Here is a 25,264-nt window from a genome sequence, read left to right on the forward strand (position 1 = left end):
AGTCCACATTTTGTCTTCCTCCCTAGATTTTAAAAACTAAGCCTAAAATATGGTTTTTTTTCAAAAGTAGTTTTAGGCTTACATTAAAGTGAAGGCATAGACATGGCACCCACATCTCTGCACACATTAGCATCTCCAGCAGATGGTACATTAGCTGCAGTCGGTGAGTGCACTGTTGATGTATCATAATCACCTAAAGGCCTAGTTCATATCAGGACTCGTTCTTGTTGGGAATTCTATTAATTTGGATGACTGACGCTGACAGGCAGCCGTCATCTCACCAGTGCCTTACAGAGTATTTGCTGTGCTCTCAGCCATCGCTGGAGTTTTAGAGTTTCAATTTTGAGATTGCATAAACTTTAAACTTTAAAAAGCTATAAATATGACACACACAGAAAGGAAAATATAGCTGGTTCTAAAATACCAACCAGCTGGCCACCACTGCTGTGTTCTCACTGTCTGGCTTGCTGAACAGCCAGTGGGGGGCAGCCTGGTAAAATTGCCCTGTAGGTTATTTTACCAGTCCACAGAGAGAGATTGTCTGGACCTGCTTTTGTGTGAATATGGGTTATCTTGTCTTAACTGGGGAGATGACAGTGCACTTTACAGCAGACCAGAGTGAGGGCTCTGGTCATCTGGATGGTGACTTTCAGGATTGTTGTCTTGGAAGGACACTTAGGATGTCCACATGCTCCTCCTGGGAGGAGAGAAAGTGGCCTAGGAGCTGCCCTTGACCTAACCCTAATAGAAAAGCCAATAGTTGTGCCAGGGTGGCTCAGCGCTCTAACACGTGCCACATGTGCCGAAGCTGAAACTTAAACAGATGTCCTGTGTGACACAGATGGAAAGTTCTGGTTTAGTCCCCAGCACTGAAGATATTTTAACAAAGCAAGAACAAAATGTAGTTTCTGACCAGCAGGCCTATGCCCTGATTAATTGCCCAGAGCAGAAGATGGGTATGTGTGCTTCTTGATGTCATGTGGACCATGCCTAAAATTCCAGGGATTGAGTCTACATGTGGTACTGAAGTCAGTCCTGGGAGGACTCAGAAGAAACAAGAAGATGCCCACAGTCCTCGGTCAGAACATGATTCAAACCACCAGGGGCGTGGTCTTTCATCCTTTGTTCCTTCCTTTGCCTGTCCACCCCTCCCTCATCTTTTGGTCCAGCTCTCTCTGAGTTGTTTTTCCTTGCCCAGGAAAGCCTTACACAACGAATCTTGATAGATCACATTTTATTAAGGCGAATACTTGTACCCACTTCTGTGCGCTGCCTAGACACCACACCACAAGCTAATTTTCATTTGCGCTCTAACTTAATGACAGTGATCCCAATTTGGGTCAGTCCGGGTTGGCTCTGAAGTGCTGTAGATGGAGGCTGGTGGTGTGTGAAGACCCATTATGTCCCATCAGGTTTCATTTGAAAGTCTATAAGTATACATTTAAAAAAATGAAAACAAACTACTTCACTGTCCTAGGGACATAAATCATGTGTTTTCATTACCTCAAAAGACCAAGAGAAGATGAACTCTAATATTTCAAAGACGACAAGCAATTTATATGAATGAATCCCAATCCGAGCCCCATTCTACTGGAGCCCAAAACACACTGCAGCAAGATTTCAGATGTTTCTCTAACAACAGTGAGTAATCTTATAAATACCTGGGCATCCTGCTAATTTCTAGTTCCATGGAGACTTGAAAAGTTGCAGGTAACAGGAGCAGAGGTTATATGGCGAGACAGGTTCCAAGTGGCAGCAGGATGCACCTGCCAGTTTGGGAGCCTTGGGACCCTGGAGCCTAAAGGGCAAAATTATTAGCGTTTGATTTAAAAGAGCCAAGAAACCTGGGGTACCGAGGGGTGGCATGGCAGTTTCAGTGGAGAGAGTGTTACCAGAACAGATGTCATGGGTGGCATGGGCAGTGGACGCAGTTTTGGAGAGCTGTCTGTTCCTGTGCATGTCACAGGGACAACAGGATTGAAACTCAGGCAAGGGTTAGAACCCCCAGTGGAGATGTCCTTTGGAGTTGAATTACCTGTATCCAAATCCAGGTTTTACTACCAAGTGATTTTATGCTTTGACTAAGCGCTGTAATAAACACCGAGCCTCAGTTTACTTACCACAACATGTCATACTTACTTGCTAGAGTGGTCAAATAGGTAAGTGGGGTGTTGAGCCGCCTCACGTGGGGTGCCGAGGAATGACGTCTTCTATGTACTAACAGCTGGTCCTAGTTTCAGCAGGCGCATGCTGTGTAGCTCACCTCACTGTCCCTCTGCACCTCAGCAGGAGTTGGGTTATCAATGGCTCTCACAGCATCCGCATGGGCAGCATCCACATAGGGCTGATTCAGCCCATTAGCTGGGACCTGCATTTGAGTGTGTTCAAAACCCTTTGAGGTTCCTGCTCAGATGTAGCCTTTCCTTGCTTCCTGGCTTCGGGGTGAACATTCCTTTGAGAGAGACCAACACTCCAGAGTGTTTTTCTTATTCCCAGGCAAAATGTTTCCTGCCTTGACAAGCTCAGATACCACTTCCCATCCCAGTAAGAAGCCTTCCTGTTTGCTGTTTGAGGTCCCAAGCAGTCTCTTTCTGAATGGTGGCTCAGTCTTTTAGCCAACATCTTTATGGGTTTTGTTTTCTTCTGATTTTTTTTTTTAACTATACATTACCTTTTATAGCCCTTCCCCTGTGAATAAAATGTAGAGTTTGTCCTAGGCTCATTTTTAAAAATCTCAGTTGTGTGTGTGTTGGGTGTGTGTGTGGGGGGGGGGGGGACTTTAAAAGTTTCAGCTATTTCTGGAGGGTTTTTTTTTTATCTGTGTATCCCACCTCTTTGAAGATGTTAATTCTGTTTTGATTCTCTCTTTAATCAGATTTTCTTTCTGAAGCGCTCTTGAGTCTTATTGAAACTGTGCACTGCTATGCCTTTCCCTGAGGAAGGAGAGAGGCAGTCTTTATCTCGGCAAAGGTGTCCCTCTTCCACCTCCACCCCTCCCCCCACCCTGACACTGCAGAACTGCCACCTCCTCTCTCTCTCTTTCAGGAACTCAGAGGTTGACCCTGTTTCATTTTCTTCTCCTTCTCCTTCACCTGTACTGCAGTGTGCCTCTTACACGTGGTGCTCGAATTAAAGCCAAATGACTAAGATAAGGTTGTGACAGTTTGATTTTCTAGTGTTTTTTCAGCTTTATTTTGGTGCTGTCTCTCTAGGCTGATATCATGGAATTTTTAGACATGTAAGAGCCAAAATTAGAGGCACGAGCTACAAACCAAGCCTACTGCAAGGCAGCTGGGATGCTAGGCCAGTGACTTTTAGAGAGCAAGGGTTTGAGTAAAACTCCCTGAGAAGTGCTCAAGAGGATTTTGTAGCCACCCACTTTCTTTGTTGTTTTGAAAATGCCTTTGTTCAAGGCCTTAAGCACCTTTGAAGTAAGGAGACAGCTTGGTCAATTTGAACCAAAGTAAGCATGCCATAGCCCAAAACAAAACAAAACAACACAAAACACAAAAAACAAAAACAAAACCCAACCAAACAAACAAAAAACAAAACAAACACAAACAAACAAAAAACCCTTCAAATCCAGATGAAGTGGCGGCCACCAGCAGTCACACAGCGGCCTGAGGAAAATGAGCCGGGAATCTCCCTTGGAAGGCATCAACAGCATCCATGACCGGCAAGCATTCACTGCAGTAGGCAGCCTCGTTGTCAGCTGTGGCCATGGGTGAAGATTGAATCACCTCGAAGGCAGGTCCTGACTAGTTTCTCATCTTGAAGAATGGTTGGGCATCTCAGCAGAGTGAGATGGACTCAGGGTGGCTGTAGCTGTGAGCAAAATACCAACATGATCTAGCCCTCAGCTTGGTCTGCTCCAATCAATTCTCTTTCCCACAGCTGGAGTGATATTTTACAAACAGAAATTGGACTGTGTCACTGCCCTGATTAAAGTCCGAGCTCCTTCATGTGGCCTGAGAGGTCTAGTGGGAAATTGTCTGAGCTTTTATTTCATTCCAGCCCCCTTTCCAACAGGCAAAGCTTCCTGTAACAATCTTCTTGAACACCCTTTGCCATGCGCTCTGTCATTTCTCTCTTGTTTCACTTCCTCATCAAGTGTCAGGCGAAGCAGTACCTCCACAGGGCGTCTTTCTGCACAGAGCCTCCTTCTGTGGCCCTCTCAGAGCATATAAAGTACTGTGTTAAAAAGCTTCTTATCTTTGGTAAAAATTATTAAAGGTGCCATAGGCCGTTAGGTCCAAGGTGGCAATTTGCTCATTACTCTACAGCCAGGCTCAGTAAAGACTAATTCATGTTTTCTTTTTAACTGTTTAAATTCTTGTTTTAAATTGTGTGTTGGGACATGTGTACACATGAGGGAAGCTGCCTCTGGAGGGCCAGAAGAGGGCATAGAATCCATGGAAGCTGTGCTTTCAGCAGTGATAAGCCACCACATTTGTGTGCCAGACACTGAACTCTGGTCCTCTGTGAGAGAGTTGTTTCCTTAACCTTTGAGCCATTATCTTCAGCTCTCAAAGTTGTAGCTCAGACTGGCTTCCAACTCATGATCAGTCTGCCTTCGCCTGTTCAGCATGTACAGCCACCATGCACCACCACACTGGCTAATTAGGGTCCTTAAAGCTTATGGTTCAATGAGTCTCTCCCTTTCTAACTCCACAGAGACTTAGAAGGTTTCTTCTGTGGTTTCCCTTCTGGATACCCAGCCTATTTCTTACCTAATACACCCATGTTCATCTTTTAAGATCTGCTTTTACAAGCTCATTCCTTGAGATAACTCTTTGTCTTACTTGGAGAAAGTTCCAGGATGTATTGTAGGGAGGGCATATGTCTGCATCGTGCAATGCTTTAACAATGCCTGTCTGATGGCCTGCTTGTAACTCAGGGGTCTGTGCTGGAAGAACATCTGTGTATATTTTCCATGGTTTCTCAAGAGATGTAGGGGTAGCTAGTGGCTTACTATATCTTTCTACCCCCACGGATACTCTTACACTCAGATTTCATGTGTGGTTGTGTTGCCATACTTAAATAAGATGAAGGTAGGCAAGTGTGATCCTGCCGTGTCTAGAAATATGAAAACTTTTATGAACAATGCTACCACCACAATCTTTCTTCTCTTTTTTCAAGATAAGGTTTCTCTGTGTAATGGCCCTGGCTGTCCTGAGCTCACACTGTAGACCAGACTGGCCTTGAACTCACAGTCACAGAGATCTGCCTGCCTCTTCTTGCCTAGCGCTGGGATTAAAGGCGTGTACCACCACATCGGACCACAATCTTTCTTAATACCTGGCTTCTCTTATGTTTACAGCCTTTCACTTCCAGCAATTTCTCTACCACCCTTCTATGGTTGTACTAAAGGCTTATATTGAACAATAACTAAGCTGCTTTCTGTGCTGGCTGGTTTTATGTCACCTTGACACAAGCTATAGTCATCTAAGAGGAAGGAGCCTCAGTTGAGAAAAATGCCTCCTCAGGAGCCATCTGTAGGGCATTTTCTTAATTGGTGATAGGTGGGGGAGGGTCTATCCCATTGTGGGTGGTACCTTCCCTGGGCTGGTAGTTCTGGGTTCTATAAGAAGCAGGCTGAGCAAGCCCCAGGGAGCAAGTCAGTAAGCGGAATCCCTCCGTAGCTTCGGCATCAGCTCGTGCCTCAAAGTTCCGGCCTTGTTTCAGTCCCTGTCCTGACTTTCTTTGGTGATGAAAAGTGATGTGGAACTGTGAGCAGAATAAACCCTTTCCTCCCCACATTGCTTCGGTCATGGTGTTTGATCACAATAATAGTAGTCTCTCTGTCTCTCTCTGTCTCTGTCTCTCTGTCTCTGTCTGTCTCTGTCTCTGTGTGTGTCTCTCTCTCTCTCTCTCTTTCTCTCTCTCTCCTACTTGTCTGTGCACACATAAAAAAGGTATGGTGTTGGGGCTATGTTTCTTGTCCTTTATCAGAATTTCTGTCACAAGTGGTTATTCTCTGAGACAGTCCCTTGGGACACAGATGGGCATGGAGGACTTTGTTAGCTGCTTGATTCATTAATTTTTGGTACTTTGTTCTCATACCAAGGTTATGGGAGTCTTGTTAATTGTGGGTCTCTCTTAAGACCTTGATTATCCAACAATAAGTTATTTATAGCTTGACAGCTCTTTAGGACTAAAAAGAGTCTAATTTTATTTCACTGTATTTTATTGGGAAATAAATCACACCACTAAAAAAAATAAACAGATAAATTAGTTTTCTAGTCACTTGTTGTAGCCTTTTTTTTTTTTTTTTTTGTTTCTATAAATTAAGATATTGGGATATCAGTAATTATTGAAAAAAAAATAACAACCCTGAATTTGACTATTTCCAACTTCAAGGTCCTTTCAGCTGACATCATAGCTAATAAGAGACTTATGCGTTCAAATCCCATGTGTAGCATGTTAAATGGGGGTGACTTTGACAGATAATTTAACTTCTCTGAACCTCTGTTCTCTAGATTTTAAAATAGAGGTAATGTATACACTTTGATAATGGAATTACATTTGAATCAAGCTAGTTAATGCCTTGGAAGGTACAAAGCATTAAGTTCAGAACTGCCACATACGGTGAGCTGATGAAGGTATGAAGGTTCAAAGGATCAAATGTGAGTCTCAGTAACTATCAGACCCCCGAACTAGACCTCACTTTTTTTTTTTTTTTTTTTATGGTCTTGGATTTCGGCACTGTTTTAACAACCCCATCAACAGTTATGTAATAGTAGTTTGAACAAAATGAACATAAATCAATTTTTGAGAATGTACCCTCCAGAAAAGACTGAACCCTATATTTACAGGTGTGAGGTATTTGAATCTTCATCAGGAACTACTTATAGAAAACAGGTGACCCAAAGAGAATTTTGTTTTCTGTTGAGTTGACCCATTATCTTATCGCCTAGGGCCTTGTCCCCAGGTGAAAGCAGGGAAGTGCTGATTTTTGCATCTGAAAGCAGCCTCTGTCTTAAATCTCTAGTACAGGGTGGAGGAAATCACTGCAACATCATTTGGTAACAGATGGATTAAAGCGTTGTCTCAGTAAGACACACAAGCAGAGAGGCACTGGACCCATTGATCTCTTGGATGAAAGCCGCACTATGTCCCATGGATGCCCAATACATATTAATAGGCCTCAGTTTGGTGGATACAGAACTCCTCTATTTGGGGCATTTATATAGAGTTTCTTCCTTGGTGAGAAGTTAACAATTGATGTCCTCTTCAACCTCCTTGGATTCTCAGCTGTGGGACCTCCCCGTGCGTCTTTCTAGAATACTTTCAGCTCAGAATGAGGGCCAGCAGCTGGTTTTGCACCCAAGTGTTTGACTTTCATGTATCTTGCTATTACCCCCCCCCCTTCCCCTCCCCTCATCAGTGGGCATTCACCTTTCACGGTTTAACTACAGGGCAATTAGACTCTGACCCAATTCCTCCACTAACCATAATTCTGTTTCCTCTCTTTTAGATATTGATGAGTGTGCGGCTAAGATGCACTACTGTCATGCCAACACAGTGTGTGTCAACCTGCCGGGGTTATATCGCTGTGACTGCATCCCAGGATACATCCGTGTGGATGACTTCTCTTGTACGGGTGAGCATTAAGACTTAGAGCTGCACTGCTGAGTCATTCTTCCTCTGCGCCATCCCCATGTCATCACTCTTATATTCTCATGCATAGAGTCTGGCAATTTACCTACAACATTTTGTGCCTGCCTTACTTCAATACTTTCTATTGAGAAAAGAATAATAATGAAAACAATTTTACCTGCATAATTGGTTTCCACATCCAGTATTTCTGCCTGAGTGTGTGTGAACATACGTACATGGGTATGTGAGTTGACATTGAGGTCCCAGTTGCCCATGGTAACTCTGAAGGACCAAGAGATAGTAGCTCTAAAAATAGAAATTGTCACACTATTCTCTTGTCATCATGATGAAATGAGCACTTTTTGCATATAAGAAAATACAAAAAAAGATACTCATTAGATTGAGAAGGGTGGCAAATGGTCAGAGATTGGGCATTTGGGGGCCAGTCAGGACTATTTGGCTAATGTTTACATATTGTCAATTTCTCATCTCCTCTCTTTGTGCTAAACACTAGCCTACAGCTCCATGAGTTTGGGGTCCCTATCTGTAGGTGATCAGCACTGACTTTTCGTGTACCTGTTGTATTTCTCTCTCTCTCTCTCTCTCTCTCTCTCTCTCTCTCTCTCTCTCTCTCTCTCTGTGTGTGTGTGTGTGTGTGTGTGTGTGTGTACATGTGCTCACCTTCATCAACTTTATGACTATAACATTATCTTGGCTGCAGCATGTTTTAGTTTCTTTGCCCAGCTCTTATCTTTCTCCTGGAGTTCTGAATCATACATTCTGTCTGGCATGCAAGTCTCCAAGAAGTCAGGTGCTGCATAACATGTATACAGCAGAGCTCTTAATTGCCTTCCATTTTTGAAAAAAAAAATTAAAAAAAATGTTGACAATCACTGTATCATCTGCTCAGTTTTTACAGGTAAGCATTTGAGGGTTGGGCCTGATTCTTTTTCCTCCCTAGGAGCTGTGGTCTTTACTTCTAGTCTTGTCACTAGAAGCTTAGTGACAAACTTGTTGCTGACTCAGTCTTAACCCACTCCCACTGTCCTAAGTCTGTTCCTTTCCGTACATAGCTTTACCATGAGAGTGGAATTATAGTACTTGTCTATTCCAACATAATCTGTTCTTCATATAGCAGCCGAAACCTTTTTAAAAGATGTGTTTGTATTTGTGTGTTGTGTTGTTGGTGTGTGTGTGTGTGTGTGTGTGTGTGTGTGTGTGTTTCAGCTACCTAATTTCCAGATGACAATTGACTAGAGAAATTGCCAGGGTTAAAAAGCATCTGTTGCTATCCTAAGAGTTTTGTGTATCATTTTTTGTGTTGACATTCCTTGTTTCCTAAATCACTGTTGTCTCCATGCCTGGTCAGTTATCTACTGTTGCTCTTCACTGTTGGGTTTTGAGCATGCCAAAGTCCTATGTGCTTATGTTCCTCTTGTGTGTATTCCATGTAGAACTCATCAGCCATTACTTGTTAGGCATTTGGTTAAGATCAAATAGAGATGTCAGTAGACACACACAAATTTAAAGCAACCAATAGTTAGTTGAAAAAATATATATACACAAATAATACATACACACTTTATACATATTGCCATGAGTGGTGGGAAACACAGTTACCTAGATAAAGGGGAAATGACCTATGTGCACCACAGAGTTGGTGGCTAATGAGGGCCCAGCTTCACATTGAAAATATTCTTATTTACTTGCCACCAGAAATAAACCAACCAGTTTTCGGTGCCTAGGAGGAAGTAGATAATTACTGGATGTTGAACTCTCTGTGGTCTTTACTCCTTAAAAAATTGAAGGATGCTATACCACCTGTCCAAATGTCTCATCCTACCAGTCCTTTCAGAAGCCTGCACTTGGAACAGGAGATGCCAAAAATGGTCCTGGAGAAGAGCGGTCAAACAATAAACAGATACACAAACAGAATCCATTCATTTTTACTTGGTTGTTGGTTTTTTTTTTTTTTTTCCTTGTTAAATTTTGAAAAACAAATGGACCTTGGGCTGTTAGTACAGTGCTTCCCTGACATGCATAAGCAGCAGGGTTCTCTCCCCAGCACTGTATGAAATCAGGTATGCTGGTGCATGTTTCTAATTTTAGCACTCCAGAGGTGGAGGCAGGAGGATTGAAGTTGAAGGTCATCTTTGACTAACTACATAGTGAGTTTGAGGTCAGACTGGGCTAACCCTGCCCACACAAACACACACACAGACAGACACACACACAGACAGACACACACACAGACAGACACACACACACACACACACACACACACACACACACACACACACACACACACACACACACACACCCCTACTACGGGGCAACAATACTCTCAAGTAAGCTAGAACTTTCAAGTGTAACTCATTCATTACTCTTGGAGACTCAGGGCTGTCTCACACAACTATGTATTATACTGAAGAAGTCTCTGGGACATTCGAAGAGGAACTCTACCTCATTTGGCTTTTGACACTGGGATAGGGGTTTCTTGAAAGTGGTGTCGTCTGGAGCATTACCTCTCTGGCCTGAGGTTCTTTAGTGGCTCCCTTACGATTTTTTGAAAGGGCAAAAGCCAATATATAGCTTCGTGTGTTGAGGAGAGGTGTTTCTTTTCTGCATCCTCTTTTAATTTTTGCAGTGGTTGACAGGCTTGATTTACTGGCTTCTGACTTTCCTTTATCCCTAGCTAAACTCCTCATGCTATGGCTGTTTGCTAAGATGTTATCATTAGAGACGAAGGCAGGTTTAAAGAGATTCTGGTGATTTACAGCAAATGCACGTGATGACAATAGGCAGGTGAGGTGTGTGACAGTAATGGGTAAGCATTCATTTTTATGCCAAAAACTTCCCATGAAGGCAGGATATAAAGGGAAAAATTGAGATAACAAATACAACCTGTGATTTCTATTACCTCACTGAAAAGATTTTTTTTTAAATTTTCTTAATATTGGTGTGGAAGAAACCTTGAAGGAAGCACATGTTTGAAATACGCAGATAAAGTTTAAAGGGTTAGATATAAAAGTCCATAAACCTAATGGTTTGAATTAAGCGCCTTATAATGAAGAGAAGTTAGGTGAGTCCTGAAAGCCTTGCAAGAAATGTTAGGTGGTAGGAATGTTAGGGTTGTTTTCTAGAATATGTTTTCAGCACAAGGTTGATGATACACACTTAATTTCCAAATGTCAGATGGTTGGCATTTTCCCATTTGGCATTGCATGCCGTGAGAAGTGGAAAGGACATTCCTCAACTTGATAGGAAGGCGCTATGAGATATCCTTACCTTTCAAGTACAGCCCATGTGTTTGCTTCAGGATGCTTGCAGTTTGTATTTTGAGCTGTCTGTCAGCATTGGGGGGACAGGTTACTAGAGTAATTACTTGTTTTGGGGCTTCAGAAGAGGTGATAAAATTGTGGTAATGAAGTGTGTCAGAAGCCTATGGGCTAGCTTTAGTGTAGAAAAGCCTATCACTAATTAAACCCAATAGATTATTAAAAAAAAAAAAAAGAAGGCATGACATGAATGAGAAAGGATTTTGGAGGACTGGAAGGGAGAGTGGATATAATAAAAAAAATATATGTATGAAAGTTTGAATTAATAAATATTTAAATCTAAAATTTCAATACCAACTACTTTAAAGACTATAGAATATGTTCATTAAAGATATGAAGAGGGGGCTGGATAGATGGCTCAGAGTTTAAGAATACTACCTGCACTTTCAGAGGTCCTGAGTTGAATTCCCAGCCTTTCTTCTCAAAGGACGCCAAATCATGATTGAGGCTTTTGCCAGCCTGGTGGCACATGCCTTTAATCCCAGCACTGGGGAGGCATATGCAGACAGATCTCTCTGTGAGTGCAAGGCCAGCCTGTTCTACAAAGTGTGTCCAAGACAGCCAAGGCTACACAGTGAAACCCTGTCTCAAAAAACAAAAAAGAAAAACAAACAAACAAAACTAAACTAAAAGGTATGAGGAATAATTTATCAATATATTGAATAAAAAAAAGTATAGTGACAATTTTGAAATTTTTGTTTGTTAAAAAACTATATAAATACTATAAGAATATGTTTTCATTTTAATTCCATGTGTGGGGATATGGTTGCTTCAGATTGTCCACAGCAGCTGACTACAATTTGCCTTGTGCTCTACCACGGGCATGACTTGCCAGCTGCAGATAGTCTGTGAGTGTGTGACATTTAAAATTCTGGGGACTTTTCAGAGGGTATATAAATGCTAGGGCCCCAAGAAGCAAGGTTAGCTCCTTGTGGTTGCTGTTGATTGGTTGTTGGCTGTTGATTGCTGTTGGTCATGGTTTAAGCAGGTGTGTACAAAGAAAAAACAACAATACCAAGAAACTAGATTTCCTTGGGCCGGGTGTGGTGGCGCATGCCTTTAATCCCAGCACTTGGGAGGTAGAGGCAGGCAGATCACTGTGAGTTTGAGGTGGCCAGCGTGGTCTTGGTCCCCAAAGCTAGTCTAGGACAGGCAAGGCTACACAGAGAAACTCTGTCTTGAAAAACCAAAAAGAAAGAAAATAAAGAAAGAAAGGAAGGAAGAAAGAAAGAAAGAGAAAGAAAGAAAGAAAGAAATTAGATCTCCTGACCAGGCATATCAAATTTGCCCCCAAGGAATCAGATGCTGCCCTTAATCAGTGGAAAGTAGTCTAATGATAAGATAGCCCACTTCCACCCCTGACTTCATTCAGGGATCTCTTTCCTTTCCTCTCTACCTTTTTTTCTCTTATATCTAGTGTAAGGGATTGAAATTGTGGAGAAGCCTAGAATAATAAGGAACCTACAAAGTAGCATTACCCACTACAGGAACCGGCACAGCAAGGCACACATCTCTGGATATCTAAATGCCCACCTAGAAGGTCTGCTTATCTTAAAGAGATATTTGCCTTTTATTTTGACTTGTTGGTCTGATTTTTGCATCTCATTTTCCTTCCTTTATTTAAATAGACAAGGATACTCGATTGTCCAATAACTCTCCCAAAGCAGGAAAGTGACAGTGCCCTACTAAGTAGCAGTCCAAAATCCTAACTGGTTAGGACAGAGATTGCCAGTCTTCACCTCAGGTAGATACATGCGAAACATCCTTAAAAGAGAGTTAGTGCTCTCCTTTGAAATTTTGATTCCTTTGGGGGTCAAGGGTGTGAAGAAACATTTTCCCTTTTGGGCAAACATCTATGTGTGCAGTCAAGGTTGGGAGTCCCGTCTTTGGCATGGAACAAAGGAAGCTGGCATGTGGAGAGAGAAAGAAGTAAGAAGGACAGATAGTTGTGATTTACACTGTAGTTTAAAAATAAAGTTATCTTAAAATAGTGATGTCAGACATGGAGTTGGGAAGGTAGTAAAATCTAAAACTCAAAACAGTTTTTAGAGGAAGGCCTTGCCTTCGAGGCTGTACTTTGAAACGAATAAGACACAGGAAAGAAAGAGCCATGTGATATCCTGGGAGGGGAGAGAGGTCCAGCATCTTAAGGTGTAGCCTGGATGTCCTGGTAGAACAAGCTGGGTGTCTCCATAGTGACTACTGTGCTGTATGAACGTTCTGTGACAACACCTTGGGTATTTGGAGTCTTGTAGAACTGACATGACCCAAAAGAAGTGCAGAATGTCCACAATGCCCAGGGAATTGCCATAGAAGACTCGGCTCTCAGAACCATTCCAGGGGAATTTAAAATATTATAGAACTCTGCATTATTGCACACCTTTGGACTGGGAATCTCCATTTATCACAAGTGAACAAAGTCAATATCAGAAAAGACGCGAAGAACATCACAGTCCCTCGTAAGACTAGCACAGTCTAGAAATTAGGCTATTTTAGTTTTCCATATGTAATACTGGGAAATTCAATGTTAATATCATGCTGAGATTAATTCAGTCTGAAAAAAAAATGCATGTCAGAGAGGCCATCAGAGAGTGTTTAGCTGCAATTCTTACCCTGGAAGTCATTTTGAAGGACGTGGCCACTGTTGGGCTTCTTTGTTGCTTTAAGTGGAGTTCTTTTTCATTCCAGTCTGTGTTATGAAGGAGCCGAATCACGTGGGCCACTGTAGAGCAACCAGGACAAATGATGGAGCTCACCCCTGGGGCGTTTGTGCACAAACCTATTAAGTACCGTGCTGCCCTTGACCCAAATTCATCATAAAGGCTTGTGAATATTTCTGTACTGCTATTGTTGGAGTTGTTCTTCCAGACTGACAATTAAGCTTCACATTAAAGGGGTTTGATTAAGGGTGCTCCAGCACTTAAGGACTGTATAGGCTGGGTTGTAGACCTGCCACATCTGGAGCTAGGTCATGCAATGAGTAGGTGTTTCTCTCTAACAACCTAACTTTTCAGCTTATATACTTTATTTCCATCCTAAGTATGTATGTATGTATATATATATGTACATATATATATGTACAGTATGTGCATGTATTATACACATGTGTATGTGTGTGTATGTTTGAATTATCTGCTTATTGGGGAGAGAGAGAGAGAGAGAGAGAGAGAGAGAGAGAGAGAGAGAGAGAGAGAGAGAGAGAATGAGAGAGAGAGAGAATATGAATGAATGTGTATTCAGGCAATTTTAACTGAATAGATCAAAAGAAAAAGACAACCAAAACCACATCCCGTGTCTTGGGAGGCAAGCTCACTCGCACGTGGCTTCACCATCAATTCAGCTGTTTCATTTCCTCTTCACTATACAAATTCTTCCCGATTTTTGCTCTACCTCTTCATTGTGATAGTTTGGAACTTGATCATGTTCTTCTCGCAGTCTCAGCAGTAACAGAACTTTTCTAAGCACAAGAGCTGAGCTCAACCGTGCCCCAAACTCACAAAGGAAAGAACAATCCCTTCCCTCCTGCCCCTCCTTTGGGCTCAGAATGTCTTTATCTGAAGCACTACCCCAGTAGATTTACTTCAGGGCCCTACTTACAAAGAGCAGTTTGGTGCACCAGTTTATAAAATATCTCTTGAGGAGGTGGAGAGAGTTGCCTTGAATGAAGATTTATCATCTTGTGCCTAGGGCAGGTAACAGTTTTTTTCTGTATACTTGGCCAACTTCCTAACAACAAGGTATGTTACGTTGTCAAGGAAGGAGAAGATTTGTATGTGGGTAGCATGTATATGAGAGAGTGCATGTATGTTTCTGTATGTACGTATGTGTGTGCATACGTGTGTGTGTGTGTGTGTGTGTGTGTGTGCCTAGATCCACAATTTTGTAGGACAGCTGATAGTGTGTGTTAGAGTATGCTCAAACTTTGAATAAAATGTTCAAGGTCAGGAATAGTGAAAATAGCAATCTTCTTGAAACGATATGTGACTGTCCGTGGATGGACATATAGAGGGGTATTTCATATGCTCATATACATCAGGAAATAGGCATTTTTATACATTGCTTTGTGAATGTAAATTGAAACAACCTTTCTTGCCGGCCATTTGATGAATCTATCAGAAGCAACTTATTTATAGCACTTCATCTCCAAGAGCCGATCTGTCACAATTATTTATATAAGATTTTCATTGTGGCCCCTCATTTTATTAATTGTTGACAAGAGGAAAAAAAAAAAAGACTGGAAATAGTGTAAATATGCAGCAATGGAGATTGTTATACACATATAGTGGGATGCAATAATATTTAAGGGATGGTTTATTGTCAATAGAAAATTCACACTATGTAGGATGATGAGATTTAAGGCAGAGCATATTGTTTTTTAAATTAAAATTAACAAGCAGAAGTTATGGCTGTACATACTCAGACATGGATACAGACACAGATTGGAATGTCTTTAATTTAAGTAGATACTATAGAGTAACTGAGTGGCTAACATTTCTTCTTTGTTTTTACATATTTTAAATAATATCTGCAGATAGGGATATAAGGTGTGCCTGTGTTTTACTATCAGAAAACACGAGATTAAGATATTAGAAAACTAAAAGGTGATAAAGCTGGCACTGAGCGTTTCCCCTTCAAAGTCTCTCAAGTGTTATCGGATTTTTTAATTGATGTTTTTAGCTCCATAGTGTTAATTTCTTCCATCCTTAATCACATGGTTTATGGATCTAAGCTGAATAGATTAAAAGGCCATGGTATGTTTTATCTAACTCCAGTGGAAGCTGGTGGCTGCCATGTGTCTCTCTGCATGTGCACCTGGAGTTTCACGGTGCGCTTAGTCCATTCATCGACTCAGTGGCCTGTCAACAACAGAAGTGGATGCCTCACCATTCAAGCTGGAAAGTCCAGATCAAAGCAACTGCAGCGTATTTCTTCCTAGTGAGGGCGAGTTTGTCACATGATTTTCACATGGTCTGAGAGGTGAGGGACCTTCCTGGGATACCTTGTATAAGAGCACAGATGACCCATTTGCATCCCAGAGGCTTTCCCTCCAAATGAATTCCTGGATGGAGCAAGCATCCCCCTTACTACAGATGCTGCCTTTGTCCTTTACTACCTGGTACCCAACATCATGTCCTACCACTTTGTATGATACTAGCTCTTCCTGAATCAGAGGGTTTGCCCAGGGTTTTCAGCACCAAGGTTAAGACAATAGCAGAGGCACAAAAGACCAAGAGTTTCCTTAGTAAGATGGCCTTTAAACCAGGATCAGGAAATAGCTCCTGTCAATGGTTCACCAAATAAATTGTGCCAAGCCAATATATAGTTTTTCCCCCCCTTTGTTGGAGCTTGGAAGATTAAAGTTTCAGTCAAAGGAGTTGGGCTTACAAATTAGGCTTCTTCTGAAAAGAAATTCTTTTAAAAAATGAGAATTTTACAAACTATTACTTTTTTAATTCCGTGATTCTGTAAAATTGGCTTCTGACCTCTAGGAGTTTATGGTCTCTTTGGGGGACATAAAATTTACACTTAAGGAGAATAACTTTATAGGGCATATAACTGGCCGCTAAATTGTGAGATATGGGCGATAAATGCCACAGAACATGGATATCAGGAGGAAGAAGGAATTAATTACTCAGATGAGGAGAGAGTGTGCTTTCCTCCTTCCCACGGGGAGTCTGACCTCTTTGGGTTTGATATTAGGTGGGAGTTTAGGTGGAAGCAATGAGAAATAATGGGATGTAAGGGCTTTTGAATTAGGGCCATTTGTGTTTGCTACTATCTGGAGAGGAGTTACATAGAAATGAAAACACCATGTGGGCTGAAGAGGTGGCTCAGCCATGAAGAGTACTTGCTGCTCTTCCAGAGGATCTGAGGTTGGTTTCCAGCACCCACCACAGGCAGTTCACAACACTGTGTATCTTCAACTCCAGGGCATCCAGCACCCTCTTTGGCTTCCATGGGTACCTACACACACACACACACACACACACACACACACACACACACACACACACACCTCTTCTTAAATAGAGCAGAAAGCACTGAAAGAAACAGGCCTAGATTCCTGCCCTGACCTCAACACACACACACAGACACACACACACACACACACACACACACACACACCTCTTCTTAAAGAGAGCAGAAAGCGCTGGAAGGAAACAGGCCTAGATTCCTGCCCCAACCTCAGCACCCACCAGCCTGAAACTGAACTGAGCACAGGAAAGCAGACTCCTCTTTCTTGTAGAATCTTGCAGTGGCTATTTGCAAGGTACTTGAAAGAGCACCCACTGGAGCTGTGAAAATGCTAATGTGTGTCATCTGCTTAGGGAACAGTAGCCATCTTTAGGATGAAGGGTCCAACCTGTAAGCTTCGGGTGTACGTAGGCCTAAATGTGATAGAGCTTGATGCTGAGCAGAAGGAAACGTAGGAAGCGCGCCCTAGGGTGCGAGTTGAAGACCTAAAGTGAGTGAGTCTTGGACTGTCTCTATCACATTTAGGCCTACGTACTTAGCATTATCGTCAGAAAACCTGTTAATGTCCAAAGTTCTTTGTAACTATGCTGAACACATTCCTGGAGTTAAAGGAAACCCTTGCCTTCCAGAACCCTGAGTTTGTAGGTTGTGGTGGAGAGAACATTGAGAAATGTTCTCTTTAGAAATTTATTTGTTCCCCAGAAGGGAAGTCCCTTGAACTCTGAGCAGCTTTAGTATCTCCCAGCTTTACTGTGTAGCATCCAGTTAGTCCTTGAGGGTCGCCATGGGGCAAAGTGATTTCAAAAGATGGATGAAAGGCCATGAGCTTGGTGGAAGTCAGACAGCAGGATGAGGGTTTGGTTTCAGGGAACTGTCCTTAGAGGGACTTAGAGCACACAGACAGGGTGTACAGAAAGCAGACACCAGCAAAGTCACAAAAGGCTTTTCTTAATCATGGCAGTAACATATGAGTACTGTAGGAACACTACGAAATGAAAAGGAATGAGAAAAAGAAAACCATCCACAACTGAACCAGTGGAGATACCCCAGCATTCTGAATATTGCTTTCCTGGTAGATCTTTAAAAATTCATGGTTCTCTATACAGTGAAAAAAAAAAAAAAAAAAAAAAAAAAAAAAAAAAAGCACGTTGTAACAACTGGGTAATATTTTTTAAGCTTAACTTATTTCATAAGCATATCCTAAATTGGCCAAGTTCCTGTAAGGGTAGAAGTATTAATGATTGAAAATATTCTCCCTTAAGGTGGCTGCATCTTCTCAGCTTTTCTTTTTTTAATTAATTCATTCATATTACATCTCAATTGTTATCCCATCCCTTGTATCCTCCCATTCCTCCCTCCCTCCCATTTTTCCCTTACTTCCCTCCCCTATGCCTGTGACTGAGGGGGACCTCCTCCCCTTGTATATGCTCATAGGGTATCAAGTCTCTTCTTGGTAACTTGCTATCCTTCTTCTGAGGGCCACCATGTCTCCCCATCAAGGGGATGTGGTCAAATATGGGGCACCAGAGTTTGTGTGAAAGTCAGTCCCCACTCTCCACTCAACTGTGGAGAATGCCCTATCCATTGGCTAGATCTAGTTCCGGGTTCGAAGTTTACTGCACGTATAGTCCTTGGCTGGTGCCATACTTTGAGCAGGACCCCTGGGCCCAAATCTGCCCATCATAATGTTCTTCTTGTAGGTTTCTAGGACCCTCTGTATCCTTCTATTTCCCTATTCTCCCATGCAGCTCTCCCAAGAGTCACAATAGGATGTCCTTCCCTCTGTCCCACTTTCCTGATAAGTGAAGACTTTCATAGGACGTGTCCCTTGGGCTAGTGTCCAGATATAAATGAGTATATACCATTTGAGTCTTTCTGCTTCTGGGTGAACTCACTCATTATGATCATTTCTCGTTCAATCCATTTGTCTCAGCTTTTCTTACACCAGAAGAGGGCTGACATCCAATCACCTCTCTGTCTTCCTTTGGTTCCACAGGACACCCGCAAGCCTTGTTTCCCCCTCTGTTATGACAGCCTTTGTTTCCACTCCGTTTCGATGAAGAGTAAGTCACGGACAAAGTTGAGCCACACCAGTGCAGCAAATGCAAGTGCTTAGCCCATGGATAATTGCTAATGAGTGACAGCTTCCCTGTGGTATTTACTTAGTCACGTTTTAAAGAAGGGTAACACATTAAATATCCAAATACAGTGTATGCTGTGTGTGTGTGAGTGTGTGTATAAGTGGCTGTGCTTGCCTTTGTGTGCATGTATAAAGAAGTCAGAGACAGTCTGCCAAAAATAAAAACAGAAAAACAAACAAACAAACAAAATGAAAACCCAGGATAATCTGATATGACAATTCTGGATGTGCCCTAAATGATCAAAACTAGTTTCTAGATGAGATACTTTTACCCCGGTATTGACCACAGCAGTACTTGTGAGAGATGCAGGTGTCCAGGGGCTCACCAGAAGAGGAATGGACAAGCAAAATGCAGGTACAGTAAGGCTGGTACCCTAGAAAGGAAGGCAGTTCTGAAGCACGTTACAGCAAGGATGAAAGTCTAGGGCAGACTGTGTGGAGTAAGCCTGCCACTGGCAGACGAGCACTGTGATTCCAGCTGTGGGAAGCAGCCAGAGCAATCACACTGCTAGAGGCAGGAAGTACAAGGGCCATGGACGGCTGCGCGCTGGCAGACAAGACAAATGAGCATGATGCCACTGAGTGGTACCCAGGAAAATGGTGAAAATGTTCAATTCGGCTGTGTGGATTTTCACACTTTACAAATTAGAATAAAACTGTCCCCAGGGAAAGATTTCTCCGTAAAGGTCTAGAAACCAGACTTACCACTGCTCTCCTTGTGTGTCTGTCACATATTGGTCATCAGCTTCTTTTTAAACTCCGACTGTGCTTTACTGATTCCTGGCTTTGTTTATTCATCTATTAAATATCCACTGAGAATGTTCTATCAGGTGCAATTATGGGTGGCAGGGATATGCCAGTAAATGAAGGAGGCAAAATATAGCTTTGAGTAGTGCTATGTCCTAGCTGGGGGAGGGGACATGGCAAGCCAGGAGATACTGAGTATACTGTGCTGGAAGAGGACACGCTCCGTGTGGAAGGATACGCTGAGGAGGTGGGAGATGAGCTGCGGAGATGTACTTGGAATGGCCTGGACAAATCTCACTGATGATGCATGGTAGATGTGAAGGACAGGGCCCGCTGCTGCACCAGATGTGGTGTGCCCTGTGTGGAAATCACACGCTGTGTGCTGCGCCATGGAAATCTTATACTGTACACCACGCTGTTAATATTGCACACTGTACGCTGCACTGTGGAAATCGCATATGTCATAGGATTTAGAGTCCTCATATCAGATCCCATTCTGTCTCAGGCTAGTCATTCCACCTTTGTGAACCTTGATGCCATCCTCCATAAAACATAGGAAATGATAATTTCCTCAAAGGTGTTGGGAAACTGGTCATAAAGCACATTTGTAAAGTGGAAAATAATAACCGTTATTCTTAGGTTATTTACAATGGGGTAGATACATTAAAAATCTGCATATGTACACACATACATGTACACAAAGATGCACCTGCACACATGTACACTTAACTGGATATTCACCTGCACACATATGCACCCACACAAATATATCCGTACACACTTGCATCTGCATGCACCTGCACATACATGCACCTACGTACATGTATACCTAACTGTATATTTACCTGCACACATGTGCACCCACACAAATATATCCGTACACACTTGCATCTGCATGCACCTGCACATACATGCACCTACATACATGTAAACTTATACAGCTGTGCCACTTCACACAAATGCACCTGGACACATACATAGCGTGCATCCCCACACAAAGAAAGGATCTGCAAGACAGACTCTCCTAGATAAGTTCCAGTATCTGCCTTTTACTGTGATTTTTCCCTGTTTATAGAATAGGACTTCAAATAGTCATCTCCTCAGAGACTAGGGGTTAAATATGGAAACTTGTTAAATCGATAAACTGCAATCAGCCCTTCTGTAGCCCACAGACTTCTCTGGTTCTCTCTGATGGACTGAATCACATGAGATCCAAGGCCTGGGCAAGTGACAGATTCTGGGTGAGTCCCGTCTTCCCAGGGCTTGTAGATGACAGAAGCCAGCCACTGGGTAAATGGGCCACTACTGTATTTTTCTTCTAAATAGAAAGCAAGGCTTCAGTGGCCCTGGCCATTACCAGACAACATCCCTTTTAGAAGAGGAATGAAGTTGAGGAAGGAGTATTTCACACCCAGCATGTAGGAAATTCAGTGCCAAAGTCCTATTACTGATAACAAGGCCTTCACATTTAATCCGACAGGGCAACTGCGGCAGGTCCAGTGCCCAGGCCAGAAAATCTCTAAGCAACCAGGCAGCTGAAAGAGCCCTGCTTCTCCCTTCCCCCTGTAATTTTACTTCTTTAATTTTCCATTTTTCTTTGCTGTTGCTAAATAATTCAGAAAAGAAAAGAAGTTTCATGTCCTGGCTTCTTGTTGCAGAGGACAAACACATTAAGAGACTCATGCCCGACATCTGCAGGGTCTTGGAAGTTGAACATTTCATATTTGTTGGGTGGAAGTATATCCTTTGGGGCTTTGCAATCCATTTGGCTTTTTTTTTTTTTTTTTGGCCAGAAATGAAGTTAGGGCTCTACTTCTGAGAGACTCATAGAAGGGGGGGGGGTGTCTCTGCAGGTTCTTAATATGTGCTCAGCAACAGGTCTTAGACTGGTGGGCCTGGGGTCTTAGAAGGCCCATTCATATGGGCTTAGAAGGAGACAGCTGCGGAGATCATCTAATGACATCGGCACGTTGTCTTGGACTCCAGATGGACATGACCAAGGGGATCACACCGAGCATCTGGGACCCAGCTTTGCCTGGCACCAGAGGTGAGGTGCCAGGAAGCTTCTTGTTGGAACCTCCTCATGTACAACTAGGATGTGTTTCTATACCTTGGTATCTACCCATCATTTATTCACTTCTGAAAGTTATCTCTAGTAGAAGGGAAATATCAATAACATATGCACTAACAAGATAAGCATATAACATAGAAGTAAACTCAGAAATAAACTTCAATGCAATCCAATGTATTTGGATTATTCATCATCTTAGGGTTTTTTACTGCCATGACCTTGGCAACTCTTATAAAGAGAAATATTTAACTGGGGCTGCCTTACAGTTCAGAAGCTTACTCATTATGGTCATGGTAGAAGCATGGCAGTATGCAGACAGATATGGTGTCGGAGACGTAGCTTAGAGGTCTACATCTGGATCCTCAGGCAACAGGAACAGAGAGTGACACTGGGCCTGACTGCAGCTTCCTAAACCTCAAAGCCCAACCCTAGTGACATACTTTTCCAACAGTAGGCCACACCTACTCCAATAAGGCCACACCTCTAATAATGCCACTCTCTGTGAGTCTATGGGGGGGGGCATTTTCTTTCTTTTTTATTTATTTAAGCTTATTTTAAAAAATTTATTCACTTTATATCCAATTGTAGAACCTTCCTTCATTCCTCCCAGGCCCATTCTCCCTCGGTCTTTACCCCCTATACCACTCCCCTCAGACAGGGGAAGACTTTCTCCCCTATCAACTGACCCCAGCCTATCAAGTCTCATCAGGACTGCCTGCATCCTCTTCGTCTGCGCCATGGTAAGGCAACCTCTCCAGGGGGAAGTGATCAAAGCTCAGGCAACAGAGTCCATGGCTGCGATAGCCCCTGCTTCCCTTAATAGGGGACCCATAAGGAGACCGAGCTGGCTATTGGCTACATCTGAGTGGGGGCCTAGGTCCTCTCCATGCAGGGTCCTTGTTTGGTGCACCAGTCTCTGCTGGCCTCCTTGGGCCCAGATTTGTTGGTTCCGTTGGTCTTCTCGTGGAGCTCCTGTCCCCTCCGGGTACTTTTATTCCCCACCCCCAACACTGTAGGACTCCCTGTGTTCTGCCCAAAGTTTTGCTGTGAGACTCAGCTTCTGCTTCGATCCCCTGCTGGGTGGAGTTCAAGCCACCACATCCATGTAGAAGCAACATTACTGTAATTATATTAAGCAAATAATTGGAGTTACCAGTTGTGCTGGGAACTTGCCATAACTTAGAATCACATGGGATGAGCCTTAATGAGGCATTACTTAGATCAGGCTGGTCTGTGAGCATGTTCATGAGGGACTGTCTTGACTGTTAATTGGAGTAGGAAGGCCTACCCATTATGGTGGCACCTTTCCATGGGTAGGGGATCTCAAATTGTGCAGAGAGGAGAAAGCTAGCTGAGCTGAGCAAAAGCAACAGGAAGGCAAGGATCCGTGTCTTTATTCTCCCTCTGTTCTGGACTGTGGCTGCGGTGCTCTAAGTTCCTGCCTTGACTTCACCACTAATATAGAGTGTAACCTGGAATCATTTGCCTGGTAAACCCTTTCTTTCCTAAGATGCTTTTTTTCTAGGATACATTACAGCAACAGAAGTGAAACTAGGACACCCAGCATGGTGAATGCTGCGGGTTTGCAAAGCTAATGAGAAGAAAGGAGTTAGCGTTGCGCACAAGACCTGTTGTGATCCAGGATCCACCCACTTCACGGCATCCAGTGTGTGGTTTCACCTTCCAGGCTTCAGTTGTATCTTCTGCTGGAGAATATTGGATTATAGACATTCAGAAAGTTCAGGAAACTCGCCTCTTTAAAAAATGCTTTTCACCACTTCCTTCACAGTGATGTTTTTAATGAGAAACACGTGTTTTTTTTTATATAAAGATTTATTTATTGTATATGAGTGCTTTATCTGCAGAAGATGGCATCAGATCACATTATAGATGGGTTTTGAGGCACCATGTGATTGCTGGGAATTGAACTCAGGACCTCTAGAAGAGCAGGCGGTGCTCTAAACCACCGAGCCATCTCTCCAGCCCCTGTTCTTTTGTTTTGACTTAAATAGACATCCATAATCATTTTGAACATCAAACTCTGATTTATACAACTTTACTTTAAAGTCCCTTTCAGTCTTCCAATAAAGCTTGTACAGAGGCATTTAAAAGGAGCCCAAGACCATCAGCCCCGACAGTGCTCACTCTTTAGCCTTGTTTGTCCTCCCTAATAGTCCATGAACTTTTGCATACTGACTCAGGCCATAATGATGGCAGGCACTTGTCACACAAGTGATAAAGGGCCTCCTTTGTAGCTTGAGGGTATGGTTTCTGGGATGGAGTATTGGAGACTTAGGCTAGCAGGAATGCTGTCCTGCTGAGACTTGATGCTTGTAAGCACTGGTTAGCATTGTCCTTGCTGTTTGTTTAATTTGCTGACCTACAGGGTCAGAGTGGCTGTGTACCTGCTGCTGATAGGATGATTCTGATACGAGTTGTAAATATTGGCCTGTGTGGAGAGAGGTGGGGAAACAATGGTGACTATGGGGAAAATAGTGTTGGAACATCTGCTGCCTTCTAGGCTTAGATTAGCATTGCTTTGGACAAAGTGCATCACTTATTTCTATTATTCTTTAATGTGTGGTGAGTGCATCTGTGCTTAGAGTTTCTGAAGTCTGTATCTAAGTGTTGTGAATGATGAAGATCAGAGAGAAGGCAGCTCCTCAGCCAGCGGGGCTAGGAAAGCATCTTTGGCACCTTGAAATGGGATTTTGTTGTTTGGGTGGTGAAACTGTTAAGTTTAGACCACAGTTCAGGGCTGGGTGGAGGCTGAACATGAAAAAGAAGAAAGGCTTGAGAGCTATTTAGGCATGCCCTCTTAGGTATTTTGGCCTTTAATCTTCTGCAGAGAAGAGAGTCCTTCAAAGGATGGAGCACCCTTGAAATCCATCTGTACATCTTCAGCTCTTTTGCTTCCAAGTCCCTAATTTTGACAAGTCTGATAATTATGTAGTCAATAGTACATATTCGTTGAGTGTCAACTATGTTCCAGATCCTTCTTTGCACTAAGGATATGATGGTCAGGGGGAGAGGATCCCCGCCCCCTGCCTTATGTCAGACACTCTCTAGAGGTATCTACTATATTTGTACTTAGCTCACACATCCTGACTATGGAGATGGCCTGGGTACAATCAACATTCTGGTTCAGCCTGCCGTATCCATGGAAAGAGGAGTTTGCAGGCAATAGTAGGCTGTTATATAGAACATTCTTTGAGATGCAAAGTCCAGACATGAGCAGAACCTTGTCACTACAGGACCAGGCTTAATAGCTCACTGAGTTTGTATGATATTGTTGAATTCACTCAAAGTGTGATCTCTTTATGCATACTGTGCATAGAATTATTATTTATATCATAGGATGATCTTAAGATTGGATAGAACAATTAATGTAGA

The 25,264-nt window shown here is 42.7% G+C and overlaps 1 protein-coding gene across 2 annotated transcripts in view; it reads left to right on the forward strand.

The window, feature by feature from the left end:
- Nell1 (neural EGFL like 1) overlaps window positions 1–25,264 on the forward strand; it is an 884,393-nt gene that overhangs the window by 449,668 nt on the left and 409,461 nt on the right. For both annotated transcript variants that reach the window (XM_051148614.1, XM_051148615.1), the window contains exon 13: window positions 7,478–7,603. In XM_051148614.1, the coding sequence (XP_051004571.1) occupies window positions 7,478–7,603 (126 nt within the window). The remainder of the gene's footprint in view (window positions 1–7,477; window positions 7,604–25,264) is intronic.

Source organism: Acomys russatus, chromosome 7 (genome assembly GCF_903995435.1).
Source record: "Acomys russatus chromosome 7, mAcoRus1.1, whole genome shotgun sequence".
Taxonomy (NCBI): Eukaryota; Metazoa; Chordata; class Mammalia; order Rodentia; family Muridae; genus Acomys; species Acomys russatus.